Raw genomic sequence first — 22,033 nt, 5'->3', positions numbered from 1 at the left:
ACATCGAGAGCATGCAGGCCGCTCGGAAGTTTGTTCAACACAAGACGCTGACGAACGTGGGGAAAGCGTTTCCGCAGCGCAGCAGACGATGGGGTCAACAAGCCGGGAAGTAGATGCGAGCGGGTGAAACATAGCGCATCGTCCCGGCTCCGCGAGTGTTGGCCCTATCGGCGCTGACCGTCGCATCCTATCGCGCTGAAAACAGGCCGCGCTTGTCCGGGAGCGGAATCACATCCCAGCTCGCCATGCTTGTCGTCTTTTCTAATGGGGTGCCTCGTCCCGCGCACATCATTTCCGTGGCTTTCTCCGCATCGCTATGCCTTGACCGTCCGAATCCGAACTCGAAGCCTGGGAGTAGCCACACGGTGCCATACTACGGCCATGTGGTGGGTCACTTTCCGTTTCTCATACACACAGCACGATGTGCACTGCTAGAGCAATTCCCGGATGCAGTGTCACAGCTGGAGGGGTTCAGGGGAGTGCATCGTCTGCGGCCGCCGTCCAGGAACGTGAAGCTTACGCTGTTTTCGTAGTCGTCAAAGCCCGGCGGGCGTGGAATCATGCGTGACTAGCTAGCCGTGTATGGTGCGGTTACGGAAGTGGAGAGCGCATAGGAAGCGTCCCTGAGCTGCGTCGATCGTCTCAAGGGCCAGAACCCATGAACGGGCAGACGGGGCTGGCGGCGAACATCCCCAGCAGAGCTGCCTCATGTTCAAAAAGTCTCTCCTTCATGTGCTAGCAGGGTGCTCAGCAGGGGCGATCGTTACGCTACTTCTCGCCAGCAACTGTCGGCCAGCCCAAGCAGGTAAGGCCTTCCCAAGCCGCAAGAATATAGCGTGGCGTACGCGCAAAGACGGCTGCATTTCCCCTTAAGCACCTCACCACTACGTACAGTGTTCGTTCACTACTGTCGCATCTCGTGCATCCCTCACGCTTCACCTGCCACAAACATTCTCACCTAGTCAGGAAACGTCAGACTCCTCTGACCCTCTTATCCCAGGCTGTCAAGGCTGATAGTAGCGCCTTTTCGCATGGTTCAGGACTATGCCTGCTCGTTAAAGCCGCCGTTCCCGTTGCCACTACTTCTTCCCCTTTCATTATATTTATTACATCGTCAAGGACCCGCCTGCTTGCAAAGTCAGGTAGCCTCGCAATTCGCCGACACCATCATATAACCCACCGACCCAACTTGATCACTCCGTGGCACATCCGCTCCCGCCCCTCTATCCTGTCAACTCTCGGTACGTGCGCTGTCCTACTATCACACCAAGCAGATTGCCCGCCTCATTGAAAAAGTATCTGACTCCCCACCCAGTCTCACTCAATACATTGATTCAAGAAAATCGTCTGGATCAGTCAGTTGAATCATCAACGTTCAACTTCCATCTTATTACCCCGTGTCAAGCTTCCTTACTGTTCGGAACTGCAAGTACTCAAGTCAGACTCTGGTGAGGTCCATTGCTAACTCAACTCAAGCCCTTGATCAATTCAAAAACATCAACATACTAAATGTACCCGGACCCTGCTACTATCTAACCGAACATCGACAGAACCAGCTTATCAGCAATTAAGCTTGACTGGACTAATCCAAGGACGCACTCACATTCTCATTCCTCATGTTGCAAGGAATCAGGGCACCGACATTAACGATGCCACCTTTCGGACACGATATGTCCATTGGTGGGGTATCGAAGGTGGAGAACTATGGTGATAACTGGGCTTGGTCGCAGCAGCCATCCACGTATCAGCCGACGTACACGAGCACGTTCGATCCCTCCATTTACGCGAACACAAACTTCACACCTCATCTGCAGCCGCAATCTCGTCCGCAACTGCGTCATCACTCGATTGCAACGTCCCGTGTTCTCTCTACTGGAACTGCGACGCCCCCACCACCGAGGCATCAGGCTACCGGAAACATGGTCAAAGCGCAACCTGCTTTCAAGCCCACCTGGACAGGGTTCCTCGACACCACTAAAGATGCGATGACAGTTGTAGAGGCCGCATTGCAGGGACGTCTGAACCACATCAGCCGTCGGCCCCACGACAAAGAAAGGGCAGAGATGCTCACCTCTGGAACAGTCCTCGTGTACGAAGAGAACGCGTCTGGCATCAAACGCTGGACCGACGCTGTGCACTGGTCGCCAAGTCGAGTCATGAACAATTGTCTTATCTATCGACAACTGATGCGCGCCCTGAAGCCCGAAGAGAAGAAGACTGCCTTGAACCCATCTTGCGGTACAAAGCGTAAACGCAAGGAGACTGCCGGAACATCGATCACCAAGAATGGTGACAACGTCAACAACTCCGACGACGAGTACGAGAACCCCTCACTTGAGGGGTCTTTCTCGGGCGAGCACGATTCAGCTGGCAAGGTCTATGCCAACTTCGCACAAAACCTTACACCGGATCAACAGCGCCGGTTTTGTGGATCTCTTATCGACAGCTATGAGTTCAAGGAAGGGGGATTGATGAAGAAAACCATCTCGGTCAAATACCAGGGCACACACCACCACGTCATCTCATACTATAGCCTGGAAGATGTTGTAAGTGGCAAGCTCAAGCGGCCGTTCCAGGATCCAAGGCTTGAGCACATACAGGCACGACCAGAGCTGCTTACTGGCTGGAAGGTCAGCTTAGAAGACGAAGAGAGCAAGGACATGCCGCTCATTGCGGGCTACCCTCACCACATACAGCCTAGCCACGTGCAGCACCACGCTATCAGTGCCGTGACACAATCGGTCGGCACACATGGAATGATCCAGAGTCACGGCCCGCCCCACCTGCAAGTGCCAGAGTATTGGCATGGCGGACACGTTCAGCAGTACCCACCGAGCCATCAAAGCCCACACCACTACGCGTCACCTCAGTCAGCAGCAACAAACAGTGCGCCTCGCCACCCATATCAGTATATCACCCAGCAAGCACCGCAAACACAGCAGTACATCCAGCCTCCTTCGCCTCAGCCGTACCCATCGCCTCAATCTTCCAATCAATCCTTCCCCGCGCCGGCGAACCCATCACAGCAATATGCGCAAGCCAGTCGACATTACTCCATCGATCAACAGCAGCCGACGATGGGTTCTCAGTATTCTCCTCAGGTAGCTGCGCCAATCTACGCGGCTTCTCATCATTCACAAAGCACCCCTCCACCATCTGTGCCCCAGTATGCAGTATCCTCGGCACCGAGCTTCGATGTCCAAGTTCCTGTTCCTCAGAGCGCAACCTCCACACAGCCGCCCCCACCTGGCTCAGTTTCGCAGCACGATCCCCAAAGGAGGGCGTCAGCTCCTGTTGCACTTCAGCCGTACACCCAGACATACCACCCAGCACCTCCCCACCCAGCAGCGTACTATGTGGAAGACGCCAAATATCCACCCAACACTCATCACGGCTACTAGGCCTGAGCGCTTTTCTTGTAAACAGGACTTTCCTTGCTGCTCATCATTCTAATTGAAATAACGTAACTCATACGAAGGCAGTCACGGTGGTCATTTCTGGTTGCGATACCCCTTGAGCTCAGCTATGGTTCGCCGAAGGTGAAGTCGGTGCCCTGTTACCATTACGCATTGATTTCTCTAGCACATTGTTCGTCATGCATGTTTGGAGCTGGCAGTTCTCGCACTGCTATTCACTCTAATGACTTCTCCATCTTTACCACTTGTTTGTGTAAGCGGCATGGCTATGGTTTTTATGAAGAGCATCTTTCACAGCGTGCGTCAGCTTGCTTGGCTTCGGCCTTCTTTCGTTCACCTCCGATCATGTTACGAAATGCCTTCATTTGCCTAATTCTTCTGTATAAATATGAGACTTGTACCTACATCATTGCGACATGTTCCTGCACCAGTGGGACGATACTTGCATGCGCATTGCATGCGCGTCGAGCTAGTACATGCCTACCCAATCCTGCGCTATATGCGGCTGCAGTCCTAATATCTCTATATGCCATCCGTGTCTTAATTTAGATAGAGGTGCAGCGCGATAATGTACAGCAAATCTCCGGTCCGTTCTAATTGGCAGTGATTGCCGAGAGATTGGGCTGGAGCGACGGCTTTCGCAGCCTGACGTGAGGTGAGGAGACATGCAGAGCATCAAGGACAGCTCACATCGGTGGTTGCCGATATCCCCACAAAGTCAAATCCTACCGATCTCGAAGACCCAGACCACTGTGACCTTAAAATCTGCTTCTCGGTTGCCGTACTCCAACCCTGTCTTCTCTCTTTGGGCTACATGCGCACCCTAGGAAGCAGATCACCCACCCGGAAGACCAAGCGAATCTGTCTCATAGTCAGTGGAATGGAGTCCTCTAATTTGTGGAATCCAAGGACTGTTGGATAGGGCCGCCCAGCCAGCGCGCGATCATCGTCGACTGGGCTGTCGAAGATCATATGTATGCATCCCTGTCACATCACACCTCACTCCGGTTCCCCTATCGCACCGACTTCTGCGGACTCAGAATCCAGGTACCTCTGAGACACCTCTGCTCATCGTACACAGCAAGCCAAACATTTGTTTCGTCACGGAAGGCTGGTTCATCGGTAGCGGCAAGCGCATTATCGGCAGCAGCGTTGCTGCTGTGCTTTCAGTTGCCGGTTGACGCGCCTGCCAACGTCACCAGAAAATGCCATCTCTCCTCATCGCCCCTCGCAGCACATGCAGACTCAAGTTTCCCGGATGACATGATGATAGATAACAGCAATGCGCCACTGACCGCAATCCCTCGAGACGTTGAGCGCTAGATTCCCTGCTTCGACGTTGCTTGCTAACGTTATCTTAAGGATCTGCGGGAGTTCCTCCGCACTCCCGCGTGCCGCACCGGCTGCGTACAGCCTATAGTAACGGCATAATTGCATTTTTGGCCCTCCAAAAATCCCTTGCTTGAACAGACAATCTTTTCTCACCGCCGCTCCGAGTCGTGTTGGACGCTATTAGTGAGTGCCGTGGCGCCTGGTGTGTCAAGGTCAAGGGCAGCACCGAAAAGTCATGGGCAGTAACGAAAAAGTCATGGACGATCACCAATCACCGTCTTTTCAGTGGTCTCCTCCGATGGCTCCGATGCTCCAGCCACACACGTTGTCACACCTTGCGCTCTGACATCCCAAATGTCGGACCCTGACCAGGAACGAGTGTAGTCGCCCCGCCGCACTCCGCGTCTGTGGGCCCCTCTCCGATTTCTGTAGCGATGTAGCGTTCAGGTAATTCGTTTAGTCGCACATGGATGCAATCCTTCCAGTGCACAGCTCCGTTGCGTCCTTATGCGAACGCGAAAGCGCTTCGTCAACATATCAAAATCAGGAGCACTCCTCGGCCGACACCGGCACCACGATCTTGCACTTTGACTCTGGCCGTGCAATGGAAATACCTCAGATGCTGTAAATCTCCCCTTCTCCAATATAGTTGACACTGGTCCGCTAACAGCGGCTCTTTCATCACGAGCATCGCCGCGGAGGACTACTACCTTCATCACAGATACTTGTGCAGAGCTTGATACCGCTCGAACGACCAAAGAGACAATTGCGGTATCGGGAACAACTACAGTCCCATGATATGCGGACGATCACTCACGTCAGCCGCGGACTGGTCAAGTTTGCCCCTTCAAGATCCTGCACGCTGCGCAGCAACGTAAACACGTCTCATGTCGAGAACGATGGTGTCAATATACTTTAGAGTAGCTGATGCAAAGTGACCACTACAGAAATTCTAGTATAACTCGACGTCGCACAAACTACCAGTGAGTGCGGCAGTCACGGTCATGGCTGCCACGGCCTTTTGACCGAGAGTTTCCTGAACACGGCGCCCTCCTTCTGCTCGGGTTATACCGCGAAGTCTTTGAGACTCACACCATCCTCTCCCAACAAGCTCTCCACCTTGGAATCCTTCTTATCCTTGCCCTTCGGTGAGTAAGTGGCCGCCATGTCACTGCCGGGCCTGGCAGTGTCCTGTGTTTTTGGGACTACGTCGAGGGCCTTCTCCAATGCAAATGGATCACCATCGGTCGAGACAGATGTGTTGTCCTCCTGCTCGCGAGTGCGCCTGTTAATCTCTTGCAGTGTTTTCGTGGATGGACCTGGTCCTTGGTTCTGCGGTTCAGGAAGTTCGGTCAGAGCAGGTGGTGTCAGTGAATGATTCGACAAGGCGGTTGCCTCTTCAGCCGGCGGTGGTGTGCCTGGCAGACTCCGTTCCTCCTGGTACTCCCACCGTATTCTCTTGATCAACTCGAATGGGTCACGCTCTCTAAAGGAAGGGTCAACTTCCAGCGAATTCTCAAGTTCCTCACACTCTCGGTCGATACCTGTCCTCCACCTGTGTCTTCGCATCTCACACCATTTCCTGCTATATTCGGGCACGCTCTGGCCTATTCTGACAAGCTCTATGCGTGCCTTGTAGGCCTTTTGACTCGTCTTCAGCTTGGCGAGGTCTCGCTCTAACTCCAACGCATCAGCTTTGGCTTTGGACGCTGTCTCGATATCGCCGAGACTCAGCCGCTTGTCACAGCTGGCCGCGATAAGTGCTGTCAGCGCAGCGTCCCTGTTGGCGCGGTACAGATTGACCCGTTGTCTGACAGCTTCGGAGTGCTGCCTGAAGACTTTGTCGTTGATCAGTCTGTCCATGATTTCTGTGTCACCAGGAGCGCTTTCCACTAAGAATCTGGTAATGGTACGAGACAGACCATGCTGCCCTTTCTTGGTATCCAGCGTGCTTTCGATGCTACCGACTTCGTTGAGCGCATTTCTCAACAGTCCCTCGTTTGAGACTGCAGTCACTGCAATGTACACTTGACCAGGCGAAGACGATTCGTGTCCCCAGGCCGACACGCTAACCAAATTATCGAAGGTCGGCCCATCTTGCACTCCCGGTGCGGTCGATCTCCCCATAATGAGCTTTGGAATCGTATGTTCTAACCTCTGAAGCCGCTGTCTCTTGTCTTCACAAGGGAGCTCGGGATCCGCCCTCGTGGTCTCTATCGCCTCGCACAGGAAGCACTTGTCATGCCGTGCCGAGACTTGTTTGCCAAAGCGCGCTTCTCCGAAACTCGCAACTTTCTCTTGCTTTGGCTTTGCTGCGGGCACAAAGTCGCGCCATCCAGTGACGAAGTCCGGTAAGGGCGGTGCTCCTTCATCAGAACGTGAGGCAAGCCATTTGCGCCAAGCCTTGTGGGACTCTTCCCGCTCAGCGCTCGTGGACTTGTAGCGCTGCCTGAGGTCTGCTATTACCTTGGCAGCCGCTTCGGCTTCGAGAGCGGCCTTGCGTTCGGCTTCATCTAAGTCACTTGTTAGAGTGTTTTGTCTCGCCGTTGGGGCGGAGAGTGCGGCTTGTTACCTCGTATTCTGAGGAGAGACTTGTTCAAGTGCCACGCCTGGATGGTTCGGGTATTACCGCGCACGGCGAAACGGTCTTCGTCTGCCATTGTAGGGGCTGTACCGATGGCTTTGTCGAGCATCTGTTGGTGGGTGTCCAGCCTGTTGTTTGCCCTTCAGTGCGGCATAAACGTTGTAGAAAGACTCAAGAGGGTTTGCTAAACCTAAAGTCTTTTGAATTTCTCTTTCTCTTTCGGTGAATCGCTTGGGAATGTGCGTCGAAGGGTAAGGGTCTTGCAAAAGAGGGCACCCTATCACCGTCGGCAGGGGTTCTATACAATGCGTCGTGAATCACCAAATACCACCGGGGTAAGATTAGGCTCCCCACATATATTGCGTGCAGGGGAGGATTGGGGATCTATAGTTAACGTCATTGGTTGTTCATTGCTGGCGACAAAGTCCAGTCTCGTTCTCCAAACGACTACAAACGACCCTTTACTACCAACGAAATTCACAGAGAAACGCTGAGGCACTTCAGGGTATCCAGAGATTTACGTACAAGAAGAAAAAGCCGTCATGTATTTCCTCACAAGACCACGCTGTCTGCGCTTCCGATGGGACCGTATGCATCATCATCGCTCTCACCGTCGCCATCAACATCACTTCGCCCCTGAGTTCCAGCCTCTTCGTCACTCTCAGAACGCACCTTGGCTTCTGCCAAATATCCTAGGACCATGGAGGTGGCGTAAGAGTCGAACTCTATCTCCTGGGCATCAGGATCTTTGGCAGAAGCCGAGGACTCGAGAGAGGACAGACTAGGGAGGAGCTCAGAGGGTGTCGGGGAAGTGCGGCGCGGCGGGAAGAGGGCCTGCAGGCTTTCAGAGGACGATTGCGAGGAGGCTCGGGCGAGGTGGATCCGAAGACGAATGCCGACTGCGAAACTGGTCTCGCGTCGAATCCTTACGGTATCTACGGCACCCTGCCGCTTTCAGGCATAGCGAACTGGAAGGCTGGTGGAGACGCCTTGAGGTCTCCAGTGCTGACGGCGGGCGCCGTGACCTCTTCAATAGGTGCCGACAGAGCCGCACCGTACTACTGAGCGACTTCTGCAGGCGGCGATGAGGGTGCTCGGAAGTCTTCAGAAGTTGCAGTATCGTCGAGCGAGACGATCTCGCCGGTGCTGTTGGTTTCGCCGTTGGCTGCGTTGTCCTCCTCAATGTTACTGTATTGAGGTGCTTCGATGTCCAGCAAATGCTCGCATTCGAACACACGGCCTTCGAGTCTTCTGACACTCTTGTTGTCTTGTCTGAACCAGCGGTTGTGCTTCTCGAGCTCATCTTCATCCCGTTTCAGCCAGCGCCCATGGTCCAAGATGTCCCGGATGGCCGAGTCTAGCTTACCCTACATCTCAGATACGTCCCCTTGGAGCTTTTCGATGGCATCAATCGCTATGTTCAATTTGATTTGCTCGTCAGGGGTGATTGTGCGAAGCTCTTCCATGTGCTTGTTGAGGCTATCCAGATCGGTAGGGACATGCGCCAAGTGCTTGAAGTCATCCGTGTGTTGATGGACGTCGACTTCGAGTGCCTTGGTAAGGCTCTGGAGTTCTTCAATTTGTGCGGGAACGCTTGCTTGTTTGTTTACCGACATCGCGATGCATTCTATCTGACCATGTAGTTCTGCAATCTTCGCGTCAATTTTCTTCTGGACTTCAACGACTGGCTCTCCATCATCCTTGACTTCTTACTCCATGAGAACGTTCACTGATGTATCAAGGCCGGAGAGCTTGGTGGTAATTTGCTGAAGCTTGCTTTGAATCGCGGGGATGGTAGCTGCGACAATCTGCTGCTGTCTGTTTAAACCGATGAACGACTCGAAGTCGGCTTTCAGCTTATTTATTGTGGCCAAAGCCTCGTTGAGACGTGAACTTTGGACGTCGTATTCGTCTTGCAACTTGGACAAGTGCTCGGTGTTATTGCCTGTGTGCGCCAGGGTGGCTGGAGTCGTGACGGGGACCGTGATAGAATCTTCCTGCTGTTTCATTGCGGAGTTGAGTTGATGAGTCTCATGCTACATCCTGGTTTGTATATCCGCGCGACCTTGGTCGGGAGCTTGACGAACTCTTTAGAGAGGTCCTTGATAGCGCCTACTTGCTCTAGCACTCTGCCGTTCAAATCCTCCAAACGACCATCATAGGTGAGAAGCGTCAAGCGCGCACTTGCGAGTCTCTGAACGGTCGCAGGCGATGTCTTGACGGAGTTCGGCAAGAATCTCTGCGCGCATTGACTCTCGGATAGAGTTGAGTTGAGCTTGGGGCGGTACCACCACATTGTTCGTGGCATCCTCCTTTTTGGCAGTGGATAACTGGGCAGTAACAGCGGCGAGCTCACTCTTTAGAGTAGTGAGGTCAGCCTTATATGTCTGTTGATTGTTGACGATGGCCTCGAGCTTGGCAAAGCGTTTGAGCATACCAGTCTTCTCAGCATGCGATGCGTCTTTGCCTTGAGTGAGCACGCTGATCGTGTTGGCCTGACTACTGACTTTAGACTCGAGCTGGTCGATGCGTTGCTTCGTCGCAGTGTCTAGCCCCTCGACGTGATTTCTCACCTTGTTGGACAGCCAGACCATCCATTTGTCGTGATCCTTGATTCGCTTTCTTAAGTCACGCCATTGACCTTTAGTGATGGAACTCAGGAAAACCACGGCGAGACCTTCCTGAATAGCTTTGCCGACGGCATCTTTGTTCGCACGCGTGACGGCATTGATGATGGCCGTGCGGAGAGGTGCATCAAGCTTGCCCTTGAGCCTCGAAGTCAGAGTGAATACACGGTCTTCGACACGCGTCACAGACTCTTCATATATGTAGTGTCTCATTTTGACGCGAGATAGCTCTTCTTTGAGCTGGGAGAGTTCGGTGCGAGAACCGGTAGAGCCAGTAGCGAGAGCATGCTCTTGACTCATGTATTAAAGCTTGCTCGTGATGATCTGATAGAGTGCGTGGTCTGGGTCCGAAATAGCATCAACAATATCTATGAAGCTGAGCGCCTGCTCAACGCACGCTTGAACCCATACAAGTAATGCGAAGATCATCGAATAGACCTCGAAAGACGGGTGCTGATAATTGTAGACGACAAAGCGTAGACGGAGTGAACCGGGAGTGAATTGTTGCGGGCGCAGGCCAATCCGACAGTGTGTGCGGTGTCGGAAAGGCTTTGTTGTGGGTGGAAGACAAACGGAAGGCGCACGTAGGTATGGCTTGGCACGACGGTAAAGTGAAGACAAAGACAGTGGAGCCTGGTATGCGACAACGCTACGAGATGTTTTCACTCGCCATCTTAAAACATCGAGATGAATGCCCCAAGAGATGATGGTGAAAAAAGATGCGCAGTGCATGAAGCTTGAAGCGTAAACCGCAAAGTCGAACTACATAGCGCAGCCAGCTGCATCATCTCCTGTGCCCACGAAATATAGAGTCTGGAAATGAAGTTTTCACCCAAAATTTTAAGACAAAACGTGTAAGCCCGCCACGAGACGTACGCAAAACGCACCACGTAAAATACCGCTCAGGCCATGGCCAGCACCAACAAACAAAACAACCCCAAGAGTCAGTCCAGATCCAGCACCCATTACAACACCACCTGTACACCAGCCTTCAAATCGAAAGAACAATCACCCGCCAGCATCAGACCCTATTCGAAGCCCCCTACACACCCCTCCGGTCTCAGACCCAAGCCACCGCGCCATCCATACCTCTCCCACACCAGCAATCCGCAAATGCCATCTAACTCAGCCCGGGTATGACAATCAACAGCCACTCAGACCTGCCGAACAGTGCACATCACGCCATACGTCACTCAAGACGAAGCTAGACAGGGAACCGGCGAGATACGGGGTGGTGGACGATGGGCGATGGACAGATAGAGACAGTGAGAAGTGAGAATTGAGAAGTGGGAAGGGAGAAGTGAACTACACGGATTTGAAAGGTGTGAGGCGCGTGATCGATGGTGATGGTGTGGGATGAGTAAATGAGAGGGTGCGCGGGAGCTGTGGGTGGGTTGATGACAGCTGGAGGGGGGATGAGTATGAAGAATATCTGGTAGTAGCCCGATGGCCCAGAGGCGCAAGACAGGAAACGGTGCACACGCAGGCGCCATGCAGCAAGAGCCCAGATCAATAAATTCCGCTCTGCCATGTCTATATGCTGACCTTCCCATCCCGCAGTGCCTGCAGATCCTCCAGCGTGAACCTGACGTAGCGATCCGCCCCCGGTTTCGCCCAGAGCACCACATCGCCCTGCCCACCCGGCACCTTCTCGCCATACTTGTCGATCTCAATGCCCTCCAGTCGCAGTGGGCCCTTGTTCTGCTTCTGGTTATCCGTATTACTCCCGCTCTGCACCAGCCGCAGGAACACCGGCACCGCGTAGCGCGGCAGCTTGCTACGCGCATACGCCAGCAACGCCTTCCAGTCGAACGTCTCAGCGCCGACGCCGTCGGCGAGTCGAAGCGCTACGCAGCCAGCGCGCCCGTCGTGCCGCGGCACCAGCGTGCCGTACACGATCGCCTCGCCCACGCCCGGGTATTTCCCGAGTGCCTCTGCGACTTCGGCTGTGGAGACGTTTTCGCTCTTCCAGCGGTACGTGTCGCCCAATCTGTCCACGAAGAACCAACGACCATCCTCATCGCGGCGCAGCGCGTCACCGGAGCGGTAGTACAGGTCGCCCTTCTTGAACACATCGCGTTCGAACTTCTTCGCTGTCGCAGACGGGTTGTTGTAGTATCCCGCGAACGCGTCTGTGCTGGGGACGCCGACGAGGATCTCGCCGCCCTCGTCGTACGTGTTGCGCTTGACGAAGCCAGTGCGTGGGTCGCGCACGAGGTCTCCCGTTTCCGCGTTGACGGAGACGGGGACGTATACATTCTTCAGCGCCTGGCGGATAATTGCGCCGTGGTGGCCCACCGAGGTTTCGGCGAAGGGGCCCTTGGAGTGGACTACCATGGCCAGCACGCCCTCGGTCGAGTTGAAGAACTCGATGACCTCGGGCACGTTGAAGCGCTGCTTGAAACGCGTCCACACGTCGGGTCGCAAGCCGTTGCCGTACATGCCGCGCAGGCGGTGGTCGCGCTCGCGCGGGTGCGGTGGCGCCATGAGCAGGTACCGCGCCGCTTCGCCCACGTACACAAAAATGGAGGCCTGTGAGTCGTGGATGTCGTCCCAGAACCCGCTGGTGCTGAATTTCTTGCCGATGGCGACGGACATACCGCCTGTGAGGGCGGCCATGGTGGCTAGTCCGCCCGTGCCGTGGAAGAGCGGCATGCAGCAGTACCAGCGGTCACCGCCTGGGCCAGCGGTTTGGTCGAATGGGAGTGTGCCCGGGTTGCTGCGCTCGTGGTAGCGGCTGACCAAAAATTTGCCTGCTTTGGGGAGCCCCGTGGTGCCCGAGGTGTAGAGTAGACAGGCTGGGTCGAAGCCAGAGACGTGCTCGCGATGGTCGTCACCGGGCACGTCTGTGCGGCCCGAGTAGATTTTCTCGAGCAGCGAGGCGTTGACAGTGAAGGGCGTGACGCCCAGCTCATCGACTTTGGCCCCTGCTTCTTCAAAGCGCTCGGCGCACTCGGGATCCGCGTCGACCAGCACGAGCTTCACGTTCGCGATTTTGAGACAGTGGATCATCGCGTCACCGCGCAGATTGTAGTTCAGCATCGCCGGCGCGCAGCCGATGCACCACAGGCCCAGCCAGATGACGATGAAGTCAGCCGAGTTTGTGAGGTACGTAGCCACCATGTCGCCGGGCTTGACGCCCTGCTCGAGGAAAAAGTGCGCCCACTGCACGGCTTTGTCGTGGACCTCTTGCCATGTGTACGTCTTCTCACGGGACCAGATGCAGAGGTCGTTTGCGTATTTTGGGACGTGGGGAATGAACGAGTACCAGAGGCATTGGCGTTTTGTTCGTACTGTGCAGAGTCAGCGGAGGAGTAGGCGATGGCGTTAAGGATAGGCGACGTCAAGGAGCCGTAGTGAAGGCAGGTCTCGTGCGCGTGGTCTCCCTAACCAAAGCAACATACCAAGCTCCTTATAATGTCTCTCAGCGCCCTTCATATACCGCAACGCCGTGATATCCTGCTTAATATGATACTTAGCATTGATCCATGCCGCCAGTCCGCTAATCGCAGCCACCGAGGCCGCAGTCGCAGCGGCCGTCATTATTGTTCGTGGAAGAGGCGCTTCAGCTTTTGGAGATGCTGCGTTGGTGGACGGGTGTAGTTAGGAGATGTAGATGGTAAAACGCTGCAAGGCAAGAATGAAGAAACCAGTCTCAATGATCCGGGCACGAAAAGTACAAGACAGTAAATCGTAGAAGACAGAAAAAGGAACACGACAGCACCGAAAGACGTCAAAAGGAGAGCCGACGCAGCGACCGCCTGCAGCGCACCTAGTCCCCCCGAAAGCTAAAAGATGCCGAGGTCGAGTCGTACGCGCTAATTTGCGTATGCGGGGATGCGCGCGCCGATCGTGGCGTCTGGGGAGCGGGTAAAGTGTTCCCGAGGCCGCTCGGTAACGGATAGGCTGTCCAACCTCGACGCCACCCCCTTTGGGGGATGCATCGAGGACTACAGCTGGGCGAGTGCTGTGGGTTGTGTTCTTGACACGGTAGGGTCAGGTTTGGATTGATGTAATTCTGGCAACGGGTGTGGGTGTGTGAATGCGCTGCACTTGTGTACACTGAGCAGCTTTTGATCTCTACAAAGGTTGCAGGTATATCCCGGCACCTCTTCATCCCTTACAGCTCCTTCGCGACAGCCTTCTTGGGCTTCTTACCAGTGTTCTCCGTACCCGGCGGTACCTTCAGCGCACCGAAAACAAGGGCGGCTACAGCAACCATGCCTGCCGCGCCAGTTGCGTAGGCGGTCTCGCGGCCTGCCCACCAGTACAGCGAGCAGAAGATGAGGGGCCCGAGGGCACGACCAACTTGTCCTGCGAGATGTTAGTTCGAAGTTGATGTCAAGGGCCATGAACTACTCACCGAAACTCCGGTGATTTCCTAGCTTGTTTCCTCTCTCGCCTGCGCTCGCCTCGAAACTGCTCAGACTATTCAGGCCTGTGACTACTGTCGCGCTTGTCACCGCGAGCAATGCCGCAGCGCCGTATAGACCGCCTTGGGTCTGTACGCGGCCGAGCAGGACGAATGCGATTGTGCAGGCGACAACGCCCATCTGCACGACTTTCAGCGGGTGCATGCGCCTGACAACCGAGCCCTGGAGCAACGACGCGATGAGTCCGATGAAGCCGAGGAGGCGACCGGTGTCTTTGGCTTCGTAGGAGAAGAGGTCGTATGTCATGAACGGCAGGCTGAACTCCATGCCGCTGAAGAACAGAATAAAGAAGAAGTGCGTGGCGTTGAGGAGGGTGTGCGAGTTTGTCCGCACCTGCGGTTTGTGAGCCTCCTTTGCGTGGCCGTTGGCTTTGCCGTTCGCAGCGGGAGCGGGCGCCGAAGGGAGGGTCTCGGGGAGGCAGCAGTAGAGGTAGACGGTTTCTGTGACGACCAAGAACAGGGAGAAGCCCGCAGCCATGGCGAAGGGGTTCTTGGCCATGACGTGCAGAGTCGAGAGATATGCGCCCAGGGCAGGCCCGAACGTGAAGGCGATGCTGAAGCACACTCCAACGAGCGCCATGGTAGCGCCACGCTGGCTCTCGTCGCTGATGTCTGTCGCGATTGCCATGGCGAGCTGCACATTGCCCTCGCTCAGCCCTCCAACGACGCGACTCGCGAGGAACGTGCGGAAGTCAGTGGCGGCGACCCAGAGCGCGACGCTGAGCACATTGCCCACCATGGACCACAGCAGCGCCGTTCGCCGTCCATACTTGTCCGAGAGCGTGCCAATCACCGGCGAAGCAACGGCCTGGCACAGCGAGAAGAGCGAGCCGAGGGCTCCACCGAGCAGGACAATGTCGTAGCGCGAGATGATGGGTTTCGCAAACGCGTTCTTGTACGCGTTGAGGCCAGCGAGGATCTTGGAGAGGACCGTGTTCGGGTCGCCGGTCTCGTGGTTGCGGTAGAACTCGAGGAGCTTGGGGAAGAGCGGGAGGATGAACGTGAACGAGATCTGGCGCACTTGTTAGCGAGCATCGAGTGACACAAAGCACATGACGTACCAGATCAAGCAGCAGCGAGATGAACAACACCTTCAACACTCTCTTGCGCAGCGCTGGAGACACTGGAGCGGCGTCTGCTCCCATCTTGAAAATAAGCTTGCGTGTCCGATGCGAGGGGACTAAGAAGTTGACAGCGTGGAGGGCAGCCGGGTGAAGTACTATCCACTGCAATATCGAGCGAGAAGGGGAAATACAGAAGCAGCTGCGTAAAGCACTACCCACTGCAATATTGAGCGGGAGAGGGAGATACAGAAGCAGCTGCGTAAAGTACTATCCAATACGAAGTACGATATCGAGAGGAAAGAGGGAAACACAGACGCAGCCTCAAAGATCCCAAGCAGGCACAAGTGTCAAAGTAGGTACACCGTCGAGCAAGCGGCGAGCCATCAAAGTGTGTCAGGTCATGACGCAAGTGGAACCGCGGCGAGCCCGCGAGCTGATGGCCATGAAACGAGGGTGGAGAGCCAATGATCGCCACGGCTGTTTGCGGCTGTCAGGCACCACTTCGCATGTTTCAAGACGCTCGTTTTCGCCGACACGAGGCAGCTAGGTAAGGCAGATGCACCGAACGTGCTCAGGGCTATTGTTATGAGCATCGGAAAGGACGGGCGAGTGTGCTCCGAGCCCGTTCGCAGTACATATCTACAAAGTGATGCACGCGACTCGTTCGTGATTGCAGGGCGGGTGGAGCCGAGGCAATAGATCCTCAGATCCCCGCCGTCTATCGAATCATAACGCCGACCATGTCAGCTGTAAGTAGCAGCCAGCCCTGACTATCGAATGCAGTTCTGAGTGCGAAGCCCGTGTAGTCACAATTGCATTGTGGCGATTTTGAGGAACCATGAGCGCGGACGAAGGCAAAAGGAGAGCCAGAGCGGCCGTCCAGGCCATGTTTGACAGGTACAAGCTGCTGGCTTCGAAGCGGCCCGAGGATCACGTTGTAAGTGTTCAAATTTGGTATCAAAGTCGGTCAATGCTGATTGTTTCAGGACTTCGACAATGTGGTCATGAATAACATGAAGCTGGTGGATGCTGGACCCGAAGGCTCTGTCGAGTATGAGCTCTACATGGCACCGGGCTTCTCCAACCTGAACAGTAAGGTCTATGACTTTGCATCGATCATTGAACCTGTCTGATTCGCGTCAGATGTCATGCACGGCGGCGCAGCTGGAGTCATCTTCGACATGTCAACCACGACTGCCCTGTGCCCTCTTGCGCGTCCAGGATTCTGGGAGTTCATGGGCGGCGTGACGCGCACACTCAACATCTCATACCTGAAAGCGGTACCGATAGGAGTAACAGTACGACTGGTCAGCAGGGTAGTGAGCGTGGGAAAACAGATGGCCATGATCAGGGGTGAGATGACAAGTCTCGATGGAAAGATTACCTATTGCTCAGTCGAGCACCACAAGGTCAACGTCCCTGTGCTGTCAGATCACGTGAGCGTGAGGATACCCTGGGACGATGAGTTTGAGAAGGAGCATGGGGTTGTGAAGAGCAAGACAGAGATAGGCTTGAAGAGCAAGATATAGTCCAAGACGGTCTTCTGGCCCTGAGGCACCTGCGTGTGTGGATGATCGATATGATTGTATTTCTGAGACTCGCACATCTGCCGCGTGCCAATTCCGGATAAACGGCGTCTATTGCTCTCTTGTACAGTATACATACAGCGTCCCATGGTGGGTATCTCGTGGCGGACGTCGGCCTATCTCCTCTTGTTGTACTTTTTCGATTCTGCGGCTTGTCAGCGGCCGATCCTGATACTTGGGTCTTCACAAACATACCAGCAGCCGTCCTCTTCTTCTTCGGCACTGCCTTGCCGCGCGACCTCGCCACGTTGAGGTGCTCAAGCCAGTCCTCCTCGGCGTCATCTTGAAGCTCATGCTGGGGATACAGCGACCGCAGCTGAGCAATGGTGCCTATCCTCGGCGGGTAGTACGAGGCGACCGCGGCACCCTTGAGGCGCCGATGCATGATGTGGGAGCCAATGCGGACGCGCTCGGGGTTGTAGGTGGTGTTGAAGACGCGGCAGGACGCCTGTGAGGGTTAGAACTGCGTCCGTCTGGATTTCACAACGCTGCTTGCCTTCATCAGGTCCAGTACTCTTGCCCGTGGGACCGCCATCGTTGCGCAGAGCGTGTTGCCCTTGGTGGTGTTGCCGACTGGGATTCATCGAAGATTTGGCTTGGCGCGCTAGAAATTGCGGATCGCCGAACGATGTCATCAGATGCAATGATTTCTGCAGCTGCACTCACCACACCCAACCACGTCCAACATGTCGCAGAAGCGGGGTGGCTCGTTCAACCACTGCGACAACCGCGACCGCTTCGACAAGCGCAGCCGCCCGAACCAGAGCCCGTACAACTCGGGACACGGCAGCCAAAGCAACCGTGATCAGCGATACGGGCACCCGCAGCAGCGCAATAGCAATGGCATCCAGCAGCCCCGCGCCGGCCAGGCCGCGGGCTTCACGGGCGAGCTGTCCCGAGACGACATGCACACAGGGCTCGTAGCGCTGCTCGACCGCTTTGTCGCAGAGGAGACAAGGCCCGACGCCGATCGAGACATTCTCTACCACGCCAGCCAGCTGCGGCATCTCCTTGCCCGCAAGCAAAATCCGGCGTCTGCAGGCCCACTGCGCGAGCTCGAAGAGAAGCGGCCCAGTACAGCGCCGAAGACTGCCATCCCCCCATACGTTCACCGTAAAGTCCAGGAAGCGAAAGATCTGCCGCCACTCCCGCCCATCGACGAGCCTCACCTGCACGATGCAGCCTTCACCCACCGCTCCTTCATCACGAGAGCAGGCGAGAAGGGTACCTACACCGATCTTGATCTTGACTACGAACGCCTTGAGTTCCTCGGCGACGCCTACATAGAGCTCATTGCCTCGCACGCCCTCTACAGCCGCTTTCCCCACGTCGACGTACCCCAGCTGTGCTCTTGGCGCGAACGCCTCGTCGAGAACTCTATGCTCGGCAAGTTCTCCGAAGCGTACGGCTTCACCGACCGCTTACGGCACCACAACCAGTGGGATCGCAATTCAAAGGCATGGAAGAAGGTCGTTGCCGACGTCTTCGAGGCGTACGTCGCAGGCGTCGTGCTCTCAAACCCGCAGCACGGCTACGAGACGGCGGACAAGTGGCTCACAGAGCTCTGGGCACCGCAGCTGTTGAGCTTCAAGGAGAAGATCATCGAAGATCCCCACGCGAAGAACAAGCTCGCCGCGCTGGTTGTCGTCAACGACATCAAGCTCGAGTACCGAGAGGAGCGGCCCATGATCTACGAGAAGGGCAGCAATTTACAGAAGTACTTCATGGGCGTGTACCTGACCGGCTGGGGCTACAGAGATGAGTGGCTCGGAAGCGGCGAGGGGCAGAACAAGGCCAACGCTTCCTCTGCGGCTGCGGCCGATGCGATCAGGAAGAACAGCTCCGCGACGCAGGATGCAGCCAAGCAGAAGGCCGAGCTGGTCGCGAAGAGGAGGGAAGAAAAGGCAAAGGCAGAGGCAGAGGCAGAGGCGGCTGCTAAGGCGCCTGAAGAGGGCACGGCAGAGGGCGGACAGCCACCTGCAGATGCTGCGGAGACCAGTAAAGACAAGAAGAGGGAGCGGGAGGCAACAGAGGCCGAGGAGCCTTCCAAGAAGAAACACAAGAAAGATGATAAAGGAAACATGCGCAAGCGCTCGACTAGCAGCGAGCCATCGGAGTAGCACTCTCCTCTCGCACTCTAGCACTACCACAACACACCCACTCCAAACAACTCTGTATGACGCCGCGTCGATACCCCCGCCAAGCCGTCTTCAGCAGCACGCTACGCTTCGGCGTCATTACAGCAACCTATAGCTCCTCGTTCCCTGCCTGATACCCAGGTGTTTCAATCACGTGTAGGTATCCAACGAGCTCCGCATTTCATCACTTCCCCGGCCACCAGGCTTCGTTGCAGGACGAGCAATGTCGCCGTAGCCTTGAACAGCGGCTCTCCATCGCGAGAGCTGACGTGCAAGACTATCCCGCTCGTAGTCTCGATCTTTGCGCTCCGCCGCGACGCTAATCCGTGTGTGCTAATCGCTGATGCAGGGCCCGCTGCAGTGAAATCGCTCTTGTTGGTCTCAACAACCACGGCGTTGCGTCGCGGCTTTCATTAGACGGCTCTGACTCTGCCCACTGCGTAGCCCGGAGTTGCCATTACTGCCGCAATACAGAGAGGCATTAGATACGGAATCGTGACATTGGATCTGCATCATACGTCTCGCCCTCTCAATTGGGTTCTCCAGTGCTGAGAGTCCATGGGTCTCTCTCAGACACCACGGAGTTGTGCGCGGTTTCGGGACCGCCTCGCAGCCCTAGCATTATGGCGTTCGAAAGTACTGCTGTCAAGTGGGAAGAGCCTTTTCGCTGTCCGTGCTTGTGGATCAGAGCGCATGATGCGAGTTCAAATCTAACCAGACTTATCTCCTCAGCGCGCACAAGGGTAGCCACGCAGGATCAGCAACCTTACAGCCAAGACATCATGCACCTACGTCCTATATGTTAGAAGCAACGTCGGCTGAAGGCTTCAACCAGCGTTGGGGCAGGACGGAGATTCCCGCTCCTTCCCATAAGTCAAGTCTGCGTCACCTTTTCTCTCAGGAACGGGTCGATCCTCATTCCATCAATCTTAAACAGAGTGCCAACGCTCTCGTTGCGCCACTCGAACGAATTGTATCCACTACCAATACAAGGTTCGCAGACAAAATTAGAAGTCAGAATTCGTCATTCCCAAAAAGAACATTCAACTCTAGCTACAGTCGCGCTAGCGCTTTAATGATTAGGTTAATAGAGCTTCGTAATGCTGGTAAAGGGTGTCACATCCCTGCAAGCATCACGGACGACCGTAGTACGCATCAGCCAGCCGATGTCCCGGCCTCAAGATCTAGCGCTCAGGCTAAGACAAATAAAAGTAGTATTACAGCGTCCACTACTTCCGCGATGCAAGGGCAGCAGGGATGCACCCACGCACAGATTCTCAAAAAGCACACTTCCTCTCCAAACAATCCTACGTGGACAGCTCGTCCAGACTTTGATCCTGAAACCTACGGGGTGGAGCAGAGACCACCAGATCCTGCATTCAGATGACGTTGAACCTATGGCGATCGTGCAACATCTTGGATACTGTTCTCTCGGTGTGGTGCACTAGGTACGCCGCGCCAACACGTCGTTACTAACTTCTGTACGTAAGCGTGTGAGACTACCAGCTCAGAAACGGTTCGTAAAGAAGATTACTGACATCATCCAAGAGGAGATCGTGGACTGGAGGCAACCTCTATATACCTCATATTGTCTACTCATGCTTCCTGTGGGAGATAGTGACTTGGAGAGCTTTCTGGTCTTAGCAAGTGAACCACATCTCGACCCTGACGTTAAATTTCAATACAACAACTGGATCCAGCCGTGGTGTGTTATTCTAGCGTCCGCCTTATCGTATATGCATGGCAGTAGCGTTCGTCACTAGGATATCAAGCCTTCGGACATCATACACATGGGAAGTCAAGTCTTTTTCACAGACTTCAGCTCGTGCAGCAGCTTTCAAGTTGGTTAGGCGATGTTGGACGCCAATCCCGCACGCTCGAATGCAATATACACGGCGCCTGAAGCAGACATATCCAAGGATAGTTGGCACTGGCAAGCTTTTGACGTATTCAGTTCAGGCTGTATCTTTTGTGACATGCTGTTGCAGCCAAAATAGAGGCAAAATGTACATACTTTTGCACCCCTGAATTGGCTGGTAAATAGGCATGATATCTGCTGCGACACACCCCCTCACGTCCAACCAGGACAGCATGATTGGAGGTGACACAACGTAGCAGAGTGCCTAATGTGCTGAGTAATAGATGAATCCTTCTTCGTGATGCTCTATTGCTGCAGATAGCACGCCAACAGAGCAGGTACCATGCCAAGACCCTCGGCTATGGTCACCCATGGAACACGAAAATCCATTCAACCTCTGCTTGCGCAGTTTCAGCGTCTGGGCTCATAACTGTGGAAGCTGAGTGGTCTCTGATCGTTGATCAAGTGTGAAGAAAGTCATCAAGTTCCTTGTTCTATCTATGGTGCTGAATGAGCAGAATGTATACACCGATACTCATCCAGCTATACCCTAATTGGAGCCCTAGTCACGGCTCCAAGCTGTACCCGATTCCGCTCACCATGGCGTGATAGATCGCCAGTGTCTGATCGGTCCAATATCCAGATGCGGATCACGTGATATGCACCATCACCTCGATCCTTGCTGCGACACATGCTTATCGTCGAACACTGTCGCCTAGTGTCGACTTTCCACAAATTCCTCCTAGGAAGCACTGATAGATCAAGGCTTTGCTACAGCGAGCACCCGATTTCCATGCAGCAATGAATCGTTTGAGGATTTAACGTGGAAGCCGAATAGTTTTGTTCAGAAGTTATTTCAGGCATGCTGCTCGAAGATTGACACTCAAGACCATCAGCTGCCCAAGTGTTGACTGGATGCGAGCAACGATTTCGGGTCTCGTACTCGACAAACACCCGCCGACCCTCCCCAGCGCATCGTCACAAGAAGTATTTATT

At 54.9% G+C, this 22,033-nt stretch overlaps 11 protein-coding genes across 11 annotated transcripts; 5 read left to right on the top strand and 6 right to left on the bottom strand.

The window, feature by feature from the left end:
- The first annotated feature begins 1,184 nt into the window (after positions 1-1,184).
- Positions 1,185-3,500, top strand: M421DRAFT_195495 (uncharacterized protein). Its single transcript, XM_033588051.1, has 3 exons — positions 1,185-1,241; positions 1,316-1,429; positions 1,477-3,500. Exon 3 carries the CDS (start codon positions 1,617-1,619, stop codon positions 3,399-3,401), a length of 1,785 nt encoding a protein of 594 aa, XP_033453624.1. The 5' UTR covers positions 1,185-1,241; positions 1,316-1,429; positions 1,477-1,616; the 3' UTR covers positions 3,402-3,500.
- Positions 3,501-4,232: 732 nt separating this feature from the next.
- Positions 4,233-5,190, top strand: M421DRAFT_415711 (uncharacterized protein). The gene has a single exon (XM_033590803.1). It carries the CDS (start codon positions 4,389-4,391, stop codon positions 4,737-4,739), a length of 351 nt encoding a protein of 116 aa, XP_033453623.1. The 5' UTR covers positions 4,233-4,388; the 3' UTR covers positions 4,740-5,190.
- A 623-nt stretch (positions 5,191-5,813) lies between these two features.
- M421DRAFT_789 (uncharacterized protein) lies at positions 5,814-7,408 on the bottom strand (the record flags this gene model as incomplete). Its single annotated transcript, XM_033597441.1, has 2 exons — positions 5,814-7,261; positions 7,321-7,408. The coding sequence occupies 2 exons, from the start codon at positions 7,406-7,408 to the stop codon at positions 5,814-5,816; spliced, it is 1,536 nt and encodes a 511-aa protein (XP_033453622.1).
- A 476-nt stretch (positions 7,409-7,884) lies between these two features.
- M421DRAFT_788 (uncharacterized protein) lies at positions 7,885-9,341 on the bottom strand (the record flags this gene model as incomplete). The annotated part of the gene is made up of 3 exons (XM_033597431.1): positions 7,885-8,239; positions 8,392-8,699; positions 9,063-9,341. 3 exons carry the CDS (start codon positions 9,339-9,341, stop codon positions 7,885-7,887), a joined length of 942 nt encoding a protein of 313 aa, XP_033453621.1.
- A 147-nt stretch (positions 9,342-9,488) lies between these two features.
- M421DRAFT_787 (uncharacterized protein) lies at positions 9,489-10,172 on the bottom strand (the record flags this gene model as incomplete). Its single annotated transcript, XM_033597423.1, has 1 exon — positions 9,489-10,172. One exon carries the CDS (start codon positions 10,170-10,172, stop codon positions 9,489-9,491), a length of 684 nt encoding a protein of 227 aa, XP_033453620.1.
- Positions 10,173-11,492: 1,320 nt separating this feature from the next.
- On the bottom strand, positions 11,493-13,502 carry M421DRAFT_52018 (acetyl-CoA synthetase-like protein; the record flags this gene model as incomplete). The annotated part of the gene is made up of 2 exons (XM_033594990.1): positions 11,493-13,252; positions 13,364-13,502. 2 exons carry the CDS (start codon positions 13,500-13,502, stop codon positions 11,493-11,495), a joined length of 1,899 nt encoding a protein of 632 aa, XP_033453619.1.
- A 693-nt stretch (positions 13,503-14,195) lies between these two features.
- M421DRAFT_195432 (MFS general substrate transporter) lies at positions 14,196-15,692 on the bottom strand. The gene is made up of 2 exons (XM_033588049.1): positions 15,453-15,692; positions 14,196-15,403 (listed from the first exon to the last, which is right to left on the bottom strand). Exons 1-2 carry the CDS (start codon positions 15,534-15,536, stop codon positions 14,315-14,317), a joined length of 1,173 nt encoding a protein of 390 aa, XP_033453618.1. The 5' UTR covers positions 15,537-15,692; the 3' UTR covers positions 14,196-14,314.
- A 505-nt stretch (positions 15,693-16,197) lies between these two features.
- M421DRAFT_415708 (uncharacterized protein) lies at positions 16,198-17,174 on the top strand. The gene is made up of 3 exons (XM_033590802.1): positions 16,198-16,392; positions 16,442-16,547; positions 16,599-17,174. Exons 1-3 carry the CDS (start codon positions 16,294-16,296, stop codon positions 16,982-16,984), a joined length of 591 nt encoding a protein of 196 aa, XP_033453617.1. The 5' UTR covers positions 16,198-16,293; the 3' UTR covers positions 16,985-17,174.
- M421DRAFT_783 (uncharacterized protein) lies at positions 17,158-17,576 on the bottom strand (the record flags this gene model as incomplete). Its single annotated transcript, XM_033597397.1, has 3 exons — positions 17,158-17,186; positions 17,237-17,489; positions 17,571-17,576. 3 exons carry the CDS (start codon positions 17,574-17,576, stop codon positions 17,158-17,160), a joined length of 288 nt encoding a protein of 95 aa, XP_033453616.1.
- Positions 17,577-17,928: 352 nt separating this feature from the next.
- On the top strand, positions 17,929-18,900 carry M421DRAFT_36144 (double-strand-specific ribonuclease Pac1; the record flags this gene model as incomplete). Its single annotated transcript, XM_033589681.1, has 1 exon — positions 17,929-18,900. A coding segment is annotated over one exon (972 nt), but the record flags the coding sequence as incomplete, so codon positions are not given.
- A 670-nt stretch (positions 18,901-19,570) lies between these two features.
- On the top strand, positions 19,571-20,770 carry M421DRAFT_195395 (uncharacterized protein). The gene is made up of 2 exons (XM_033588048.1): positions 19,571-20,672; positions 20,728-20,770. The coding sequence occupies exon 1, from the start codon at positions 19,979-19,981 to the stop codon at positions 20,564-20,566; it is 588 nt and encodes a 195-aa protein (XP_033453614.1). The 5' UTR covers positions 19,571-19,978; the 3' UTR covers positions 20,567-20,672; positions 20,728-20,770.
- Positions 20,771-22,033: the final 1,263 nt, after the last annotated feature.

Source organism: Didymella exigua, assembly GCF_010094145.1.
Source record: "Didymella exigua CBS 183.55 unplaced genomic scaffold M421scaffold_2, whole genome shotgun sequence".
Taxonomy (NCBI): domain Eukaryota; kingdom Fungi; phylum Ascomycota; class Dothideomycetes; order Pleosporales; family Didymellaceae; genus Didymella; species Didymella exigua.
This window is presented reverse-complemented; position numbering and strand designations above follow the sequence as displayed.